At 34.1% G+C, this 10,805-nt stretch overlaps 2 protein-coding genes across 2 annotated transcripts; both read right to left on the minus strand.

Moving 5' to 3' along the window:
* Positions 1-445: 445 nt before the first annotated feature.
* Positions 446-1,551, minus strand: LOC149213864 (uncharacterized). The gene has a single exon (XM_089390820.1). The coding sequence runs from the start codon at positions 1,204-1,206 to the stop codon at positions 568-570; it is 639 nt and encodes a 212-aa protein (XP_089246946.1). The 5' UTR covers positions 1,207-1,551; the 3' UTR covers positions 446-567.
* Positions 1,552-9,149: 7,598 nt separating this feature from the next.
* On the minus strand, positions 9,150-10,283 carry LOC149213865 (uncharacterized). The gene has a single exon (XM_089389187.1). It carries the CDS (start codon positions 10,281-10,283, stop codon positions 9,150-9,152), a length of 1,134 nt encoding a protein of 377 aa, XP_089245313.1.
* Between the last annotated feature and the right edge of the window lie 522 nt (positions 10,284-10,805).

The following is a 10,805-nucleotide window of genomic DNA, read 5'->3' on the forward strand; positions in this document are numbered from 1 at the left end:
AAGCTTCACTGTTGACTACTGCCCATGAACATGACCAAAATACCAATCACTAAAATAATGGTATCTTAGCAAGAAACTCCAGATTCAATTAATAATTAAAATCTTAAGAGCACATAAGTTGGTTGTTTAACAGCATTGACTAGTTAAAATTATCCAGTAGGCTTTTCTCATCAGTGGTTATGGTTATTTTTTTTGGTAGTTTGTAGATTTTGGAATATTTCTGAAATTTAATAGATATACACAAAGTCAAACAATTAATTTTGATTTTAGAAATATTCTGGAATCTATCAAAAATATTAACTTGCTAAATAATTTCAAAAATATTAACTTGCTAAATAATTTCAGATAAAATATAAAACTTCCATTCCATAAAAATATGGAAACTTCTTTCCAAACAAACTGGTACAAAGTTCCATCTTATACACTTCAAATTCATGCAAATAGATAACCAAAACAGACCAAAAGCATGTACATCATATGATTTTATAGTATAAAATTTGGAAAAAGGAACCATTACAATCTCAAGTTACAGAAAAACTTGAATTCCATCATAGTAGGAGTCTCCTATTACAAAGGGCTCCACACAGTCCAGAGATTCTCTGTTAAGAATCCTGTAAGAGGAAGAAACATTCTTCCCATAAAGCTCCTACCTAACCCCAACCCAACATAATCAAAGCTCTGATCAGACTTACCATTCAGCTTCTCTTCTCCAAAACCAGTATCATCCCCTCCAACACCAGTATTTTCTCTACCCAACTCACTGCTTGATCCCAGCCAAGTTATGAGCTCCTTGGCATGCAATTTTTCTTCCCTGGCCTTCATTTTCTTCCCATTTCTTCTACTCTCAGAAGCAGTACCAATCTCGGCCATGTGATCCTCAAACATTTCAATGGCCTCATGAATAACATCTCTGTTTGGGGAGCCATTCCAGCGACTCCAAAAACCCAAATAACACTCAAAGCAACTGCAATCAAATGAAGGCCCATGAGAGGTATTGTTCCCCCTACCCTTCCTGGTGCTCTTGCCTTGATTGTTCTCCACTGAAAATGCCTTCAAAGAGCAGGCAATGAGATAAAATAACACTTCCTGGTCTTCATGGGGGAGTGTTATACTGAGAGTTACTATGGTCTCAGGAAGAAACTTGGGCACTGGAAAACTCTCCAACTTTCTCTGGGAGCTCATGGCTTCTGAAACTCTAAATCCCATGACTTATCAGAAGATAAATTTCATGAAGACCCAGGCAACCACAAATTATATACTAATGCTCTCTTAGCTGTTAAATTTGACTGCGTCTGAAGGACTCCTATATCGTACGTTTTCTTTGAATTTTCTATAGTTGTCCCCACACGCTTACGGTTTTATTTTGACCGTAAGCCCCAGAAATACGAGTAGACAACTTTTCGTTAGATTTGTCAGCCTCCCCTGCCGTGTTTGAGATATATACAGTGAATATATGTTTGAAAACCCTAACTCTGGTTTACCATAAGCCGAAGAAATACGAGTAATAAATTCTGCGTTTGAAGATTTGTCAGCCACTCCCCTCACGTGTTTGAGATATATACAATGAATATATGTTTGGAAACCCTTCCCGCTTTCAGAGATATACAATGAATATATGTTTGAAAACCCTAACTCTGGTTGGTGAAAAGGCGATGGATCAGTTTAAAAGTAACACATAAATTACCGAACACGTCCCGATTCTTTCGCACGCAGTTTGACTGGACAGCTACGATTTTCACGGTCGATTATAATAAAAATATATAAGGGAAATATTGATGCACGTGGTTCCAGTCAATATGGAAAATTGTGTAGGTTTGACCGTTGAATGGGTTGTTGGTCTTAACTGTATGGCCTGTGAAATTTGACTTAATTTACAAAAATAGTGAGGTCAGTGAGTGCGTCGACGGGATCTTTATGAAACTACCTAACGACTTTGACCAAAATAAGCCAAGGCAACCCCATGAGTTACTAGGTAAATATATATGGTGCGTAAATACGTAGATAATAACTTTAAAAGACATTAATTTTAGATGAAAAATCAAAAAAATAATCATTTACTACCTTTTGGCATAAGGTAAAATAAGACATGATTATGTTTAAGATATAATATTTATAAAAAATATAAATATTTTTTAATTTTAAACTTATTAGTTTTAATTTTTAAAATATTTATAATAATATTTAATTTTATAATTTATTCACACGAGTATTTAATTATTAATTTTCTTGATAATAAAAAGTTATGGTTTATGAGATTCTAAGCTTATGATATATAGGTCACTGTTTCAAAACCCAGTGAGTAAAAATGGATGAGATTCTTAAAAAGTGATTTTGATGACTTAAATATTTTTGAATTATAATTTTTCAAAACAAAAATTAAATATATATAATCATATCAAAATTCACATAACTTAACGAACAAAACAAATTTCTAATTTTATACTCATTCATTAAAAAAAAAACAAAAACAAAAATTGCTAAAACCTTTATTTAAAACATTTTTATAATTATGAAAAATATAATAAAATTTTAAATAAAATTTTAAAATACCCATGTTTAACTAAAATTACCAACCCTATATACTTTATAATCGCCATTTCAATCATGACCTTGTTAAAGGTCATTGAAAATGTCAAGTTGGTCATATCACGTTCAATGAAAAAGATGTGATCCTTTCTATACGTATAGAGTAAACATCTTCATTCATGACCTTGTAATTTAAAGTCTTTTAAAATGACATCTTCATTCATGAATTTGTAATTTAAAGTCTTTTAAAATGTCAAGTTGCTGCTCTATATATATTATTATTATAGGGTAGAGTGTAAGGTGATAAGATATTTTGTTAATATATTTTTTGGTGAAAAGATTATTGGTTCAAACTTTTGTGGTTAAAAATATCTTCAAGTTAAACACTGGTGTGGCTGAGATGTCATTATCGGGTAATTTTGATGACTTAGATACTTTTGAGTCATGGCTACTCAAACTATTGATTAAGCATGACGAACATCCCAGAACTAATATTATTTAAATAACAAAAAAAAATCTATGTATTTATATTGTAAATTAATTATATTTTATTTGATGTACTATATATATGCCAAAAAAATTAAATGAGAAAAGATTGTAATGAGATTTATATGAAAATTTTAATTTTTTACTTATAAATAGGTTTGAGTGAGTCTTCAGAGTAAACATAATTGGTGGAGTCCTTTGTTATTAAAAGATGAAGGGTTTAATTCTATCAACACTTTGACCTCTTAATTGAGCCAGAAACCAGTAAAAAAAGAATATAAGTTTTAATTGTTTGTATGAATAATTTTTAATTAAATTAATACATATTATCTAAAAAAAATATTTTGCAAAAATTTGAGGAATAATTTTATTATATATAATAAAATTATTCCTAAAACTTTTCCATTATATATATATAGCTCCAAGGGTTAGCTCAGTTGGTCAAAAACCGTGCCTCGCCATCAAGAGGTCATAGGGTCGATTCTGCCCGAAGCCCTTGGGGTTAGGTCTTGCCAGAGGGGCGATTAGCCTAGATTTTTCCGTGGACGTCGCGACCACTCACTGACCAGGGTGTTCATGAACCACACTTAATATATATATATATATATATATATATATATATATATATATATATATATTTTTGGTTTGATTTTTAAAATATTTATTATAATATTGATTTTTTTATTTAATATAAATGAGTTTTTTTTATTAAATTTATGACGAGTCATGGAAAATACCTGGTAGAATTACATTGCTAATTTGCTCAAAAACATCTAGAATGTCAGAGCATGTCTAATTGCCTTTAGTAGACTACATCAAAAAACCTAAATCCTAACAGCACTTGTATCTGTCGAGAAGAGTATATGCAGAAAAATTAGAACAAAAAACACAAACATTGGTAGCCAAACATTACAACATTGGTTAGTCTGTAGAATTTGTTGGCCTATGAAGGTCGCTATCTTGGGGAGGCCTTGTGGGTGGATTGTCTAGTTGAACACCCTGGAGCTTGAGATCCTTGATAATATTGCGCAAAGCATCCACTTCATCTTCCAAGCAAGAAATTCTTTATTGAAGAGCCATGATAATTTGAAAAGAGTTGCACTCAAAGGTATGATGTTGGTACATATTTACATGCAAGTCGTATATTTCCAAATTGATGGCTTCGTGTTCTTTTTTGTAGTGGTTACCGTGGAGGCCGAGGACTCTAATGCTGAGGAGCTAGAATCCATGGAGAGGACAAAAGTATGTTGGAGCCAAGGGAGAGAGACTGAAGCAGCTAGGAAAAAGAGTGAAAAGAACTGAAGAGAACTAGGAGAATACACAGTGACCAAAAGACTCTGAAAAAGCATCCAAAAAATGCAAATTGAGATGAAAGAATAGCTTACGAAGTCAGAAGCCAATGGGATGGGGCAAGCCACCTCTAATTGAGCAACGAGAATGATGATAGAGTTAAGACCTAGGAGAGAGAAGGTGTTAGCACTGGTCTAATGTCTCATGATGCCAAGAAGTTCATAAATTAAGTTTCTTACCTCCAACCCTGTAAGGGAAAGATGCCAAATCACCGAGTTGTAGTGATGTTCAAATCCACACTAGGTTCTCACAATGGAAGAAAGCCCATTGAATTACCCGAAGCTCATTGCAAAGCTTCCAATTATACCAGCGCTTCAAATTCATCAGTAATTGAGGTTTCTAAACCAACTCCACTCGTAGGTCATGGATGTGGTTGTGCTCCCACATCCAAATTTATGCTCATTGCACCATGGGAGCCACACATGAGCTTTCATTTCAACATAATTATTTCTAGTACCCCGAGGTCGAGCAATCATCATAAATCAATCTGAGGAGATGCAACTATCACTAGCCATGGGATCAAGACTGTGATCATGTCTATTCCACACATAAGCAATTAAATTTGACACTTTTGCATGAAGCCAACGATCATACCTTGCCATGTCGATATGACAAGATATCATCAACAATCATAAGGAGGTGAGTGGAGGATTTAACGCGATGATACATATGAATATTAACGATAATGAGATGAGAGTAGGGGATCAGGATGGGGGGGAGGCTCAATGGGTCAAAGGAGAGGGAAATATAAATGAGGGGCACAAGGGAGCCAAACATTAACACTTATGGGATTGAAACAAACCTCCTTATTCCATTAACTTCTACCTAACATTCGTCTAGAAGGAAAGCCTTATTGCTTTGGAGATTTGCATTAGAATTAAGATTTCGGAGGATGTGGAAGAAGGAAGAATAGGAGAAGGAGAGAAGAATATTTTTAAGTAGATGATAAAAAAGACCTAATATATTATCTTTTAGAGGAGTGTCATTCTCAGATAACAAATAATTAGGAAAGGATCGCCCAAAACAATAATATCTCAGATGCCTCAGTCTTGAGCTAGAGTTGCCCCAGAAAAAAGCCGATACATTTCTATATAATTATTAGATTCTCATCCAAAACCCCATAAAAATTTATCTACAATGATACTTTCAAGATTTAGTAATATCCCCTCCTCCTACCAACCCTTTAATTTTCATTTTTTAAATTAATAAAATTATATTATTTTTAATCATTTATTTTATTTTCTAAAATTAAAATTTAAAAATTACAAATTAAATTTTTTTATTTTTTATTACTTAAAAATAATAATAAAAAAAACAAAAAAAAACCAAAATTTCACCCTCATTTATTTAAATTATATTCTAATAGGTTTCACCCTCTCAAAATCTCAAAATGAAAATATATGTCATTTATTTTCCTTATATCCTAATAGGTTTCACCCTCTCAAAATATCAAAATGAAAATATATGTTATATAAATGATATGGAAGAGACTTTAACATTAATCTTATCAAGAGAGTTATGTTCTAATAGGAAAGAATATTATGTCACTTATTTTCCTTATATCCTAATAGGTCTCATTCTCTCAAAATGAAGATATATGTTATGTGAATGATATAAGGAGAAGACTTTAACATTGATCTTAACTTTACCTTAATATAATTAAAATTGATTAATTATAATTAATTAAAATTATAACATTTAAATGTTTATATGATAAATAGTTTAAAAAAAAATCCAAATAAATTTTCTATATACTTTAAATGTGTCATTATTGTTGTGTTTTAGATTGCTTTTCTTACATGAATTCATTAAACTTTTTAATATAGAGATTCTAACTCACCATTCAAATAAGCTTGATTTTGAAAATATGTTTGAAAAATAAATAAATTGTATATATTTAATTATATTTATGAAAGGAAGGAGGAGTCATGTTACTTCCTGGTTAATAAGTGGATTTTATTCGTCCATGGAAATATCTTTGGTTGACAGTTAATGGGCAGTACGGTTCAAATTCGGGTTTCAATCATAATGAAGTAGATTATTATTTATGTATTTTAGTAAATTTGAATACCAATTTGAAGCAGAGGCTTTCTACGAAGGTTGCAATTGAGTTACAGTACAACTACAGTAGTGCGCTTTGCTGAGTCTCCTCCCTCTTGGCCTTGCTAAGCCTCTTCTTTCTTGTTGTTATGAACTCAAAACTACCAGTAACCTTTCACGCACTCTGTGACCTTCACAACGGCACCCCTAGCCTTCCACAGTCTTTGGCGTCCCTTCGGCTAGTTGATGTAGTGACGAACTTTTATGCAAGAATTACTATCTCAGCAGCACAAATTAAAGCACACAGTACTCGGAAGCGGAAAATGAAATAACACTCTTTTATTAAATTTTCAGATATGGATTACACTGGATTTACAGTCTGTTCATACTAGAGATGGACTGTGTTCGCATTTACCAGACTGTTGCTACTCAATACTGAGATAGCTTACTGGAGGCTACCTGGCGATTACACAGACTCTGTCTTTGAACATACACTCAAAACACACATATAGACTGACACACTAATGATCTGGCCACTTTAGGTTCTCACCAGTGCTCTCACACTGATGCGCAGGCTTCTCAGATCACCTAAAGACTTGAGTTCTTCTCGTGATGCAAGCAGATCAGACTTAATGTCTGCAGTTGCAGAGCAGGAGAAGCTCTCGACTCTCAACTCCAAAAGACACAATAACTCCAACTCTCGATGCCCCGAATGAGCCTGACTCCCTTCATTTTATAGGAAGAAGAGGGGACAAACATCCGACCATCGGACCAACAAGTTGAGTACGAAAGATTCTATCAATCACGGAGATGTGGTTCAATATCCACCAAAAGTCGAAGAAGTGCTCCGAGTCTCGTGACTAAAGAATCTTTTTCCTATTACAAGATTACAATCAATCCTACGGAAAGCATCTTATCTACAATGTGGATGCCTTTTAACCAGTTAAGGCCCACAAGGAAACTAGCCATGAATAGTCCTCATGACTGGACAACATAATTACACAATGGAGCTTTCTGGATAAACCCACGGAAACCTTTTTATGAAGAAGGACTAGCACTGTAGGACGATTCACCAAGAGCTGTAATTCCTGGAAACCTATTTCTAGGATAAATGAGGTCGTCCCATGCCTTTGTATAGATCTGTCGGACTATCATAGGCTTATTCAGCACATATTGATGCTTTATTTTAGTCATGACTAGCCATTCATCATGCCTACCCATAAATTGTTGTAGTATATGGTGGTCTGGATAATTCAGCAAGTCACTCATTGTGGTACAAGGAATATGAAAACACTCAACGATATTTTTGTGGAATCATTTGTCACATGACATCTAAAAATAACTTTCATAAAAGATTGGATCTATAGCAGTGCAACTTACTCCAAAATCTTTCCACCAGTCACCTAACCATCCTGGAAATTGATTTCTTTGCATGGTCCTAATCGATCCAAATTTTAATTTTGTAAAATGGGTCTCTTTCTTTACATCAACATTTAGGAGATCCCACCATAATTTTTTGTAACCTGCAAAATTAAAGACAGTGTCAGGAAAAATAAGATTAGGATTATTTTGTGGCCATAAGATAGGAGAATTTCTGGTGATTGTCCAATCTGTGTTTCTGGTTCTGTTGATGACAAAATATCTATAATAAATATTTCTTTGTCTTCCTCCTTCAGACCAGATCATTGCGATGTCATGGAAATTATTTTGTAATGCCTCTTCTGCTTGGTGAGCTACAACCATACTGCTGGTATACACCATATCATGGATCCAACGATTTCCCTTGGGAAATACTCTTCTTTCAGGCACTAGGTGTAAAATATATGTATGTGGTTGTAGATCTGCATCTAAGACTTTTGTTTGTCTTAGCTGCCAGGTTGGCTTCCAGTTCTTCTTGTAGTCTTCCCAACTTTGGTCTTCTTTGATAGTTCTGAGAACTTCTTGTTGTTTATCTGGGTCCCATTCAGTAACAATAACAAAAACATGTTCTTGTTCTTGTGGCTGGGTTTGTATGTATTCTCGACTGAGAAAATCAGGTAGACAGTTGTCTACTCCTTTGATGTGTTCTACTTCAAAATCAAAATTGGCAAAGAGGGCTTGCCATCTGGCGAATTTGGCTTCTCCAGGCTTCTTGATATCTTTATTAAGCACTTTCTTAAGGGTAGATGCATCTGTCCTAAGAAGAAATGGTTTATTGACCAAATGGATCTCGAATTTGTCGATGTTATTCCATGCTGCTTTCACCTCTTTTTCTATAGTAGAATATCTTTTCTCAGTGCGGTTCCATGTTCCTGAAGCGAATTGGATAACCTGTTCTTCATTATCTTTTTTATGTTTTAATATACCCCCCCATCCGATATTGTTGGCATTGGATTCTACAATCTTATAAGTTGCATCATCAGATATACACAGTATGGGAAGGTTTCTGACTTTGGATTTAATCTTTTGAACTGCTCTGGTAAGGATTGGAGTCCAAGGTTCAGGATTTTTACCCAGCCTCTAATTTAATAAGCTTCTGTCCTTGGCATAGTCTTGATAGAAATTACTTACGTAATTTAAACAACCATGAAATCTTTGTAGTTGCGTCTTATCGGTAATGATGTCTGGAAATTTGTTAGAGAATTCCAGAGCATGTTTTTGCAAGGAGATTTGGCCATTGAATATAGTATGGCCAAGAAATTTAATGGAAGTCTGAAAGACTTCAATTTTCTTTTTGCTTAATACAATACCATTCCTCTTTATTGTATTTACAAAGGTCTGTATATGTTTAAAATGATCTTGCAATTTTTTGAAAAAATAAGTATATCATCTATATACACAATCAGCCAATCGAAGAAGGGTTTGAATTTAGAGTCCATCACCTTCTGAAACTTGGATGGTGCATGCTTGAGGCCGAAAGGCATCACATTCCATTCATAACATCCGGCTGGGACACTGAAAGTTGTTTTGAATTTATCCTTCTCTGATATAGCAGCTTGCCAAAATCCTGATTTCAAATCGAACTTGGAAAATATTTTTGCTCCTGCTATTCTGCTTATCAAATATCCTTTGTGGGGAATTGGATATGTATTATCTGCTAGTATTGAGTTCAAAGGCTTATAATTGATGACTAGCCTTGGGATGCCTCTGATTTGTTCTGCTCTTTTATTTGCATAGAACCCATAACAATTCCATAGGCTCTCTGATTCTCTGATCAATTTCTTACTCAACAAATTCTTGATTTCTTTTTCGCAGAGCTCACGATATTCCTTGTTCATTGGAATTGCCTTACTTTTGCATGGCCTACCTATATATTCTATTTTATAAGGCAATTCTACACAATATTGCTTTTTGTGCCAAAAAGCATTTGGATCTTCTGCACAACACTCTTTCTCAATTTGTGCCTTTAATTCTGAAATCTTCTTTTGTATTGTTGGTAAGCTTAGCTGTTGTGAGATATGAATGGTGGATTTCAGATCCTTTAGATCTGTCAGTTTAGATTCAGCTTTCTTTAGCTCTTCCGTAGTCTGGACCATTGTCGAGACTCGTGGAGCTGAGACATATGGTAATTTAATCTTTCTCGGGCCATCCGAGGAGGTAGGAAGAGTAATAAAATATCCACCCTTATTCTTTTTTGTTCTAAATGAACCATGTGGTTCAACAGCAGCCAAAAATATGTTACCTAAAATACAATCAATAGGGATATTAGCAACTGCAAATTTTAATTTTATGCAGTGATTATCAAAGCAGATAGATGCTTTGGGAATTTCATACTTCAACATTTTACTTCCCAAGCCAATAACTTTTCTTTCTGTTGTCATCCAATATTTAGCAGGGATCACTTTTGTATTTAGAATATTCACGTCTGCTCCAGAATCAATGAGAGCAGTCAAATTGAACATCTGTCCCTGTATGCAAATATTTATTTGCACATGATGTTGCTAGTACTCGATGGTTAGTATCCTCATCTCCTGAAAACCTAAAGCAGTATCTTTTCTTCCTTCATAAATCTGTACATTTGATTTGTAAAATTCTTCTGTATCATATTCTTCTATAGGATCTGCTCCATCAATGGATTTTCCTTTTTCTAACCTCACAATCTAAGATTTAAGAATAGAAATTTCGGATTTGAGATTGTGAATTTCACGACTCACCTCCCCCAAGGTAAGCGTGCGAACCTTATCCTATTGTTTATGCCTTTGGAATGATTTTGCATTCTTTTCATAAGAGGCGTCAATGAAGAGTGGCTTCTTTGAAGAACTTCTGCTGGAAGATTTCATTTGGTCCATGAAGGCTTCCATAAGGCAACCTTCATTTCTCCTTCTTCCATAGCTTTTATTTGGGACAAGATTTTTATCTCATCTTCTTTTGTCTGTGCCATAAGAATTTTTTCTTTGTATTTCTATGGCCATATATCTTCATCA

Source organism: Pinus tabuliformis, chromosome 1_1 (assembly GCF_031772625.1).
Source record: "Pinus tabuliformis cultivar Carrire ecotype Pingquan chromosome 1_1, CPIR1, whole genome shotgun sequence".
Lineage (NCBI taxonomy): Eukaryota > Viridiplantae > Streptophyta > Pinopsida > Pinales > Pinaceae > Pinus > Pinus tabuliformis.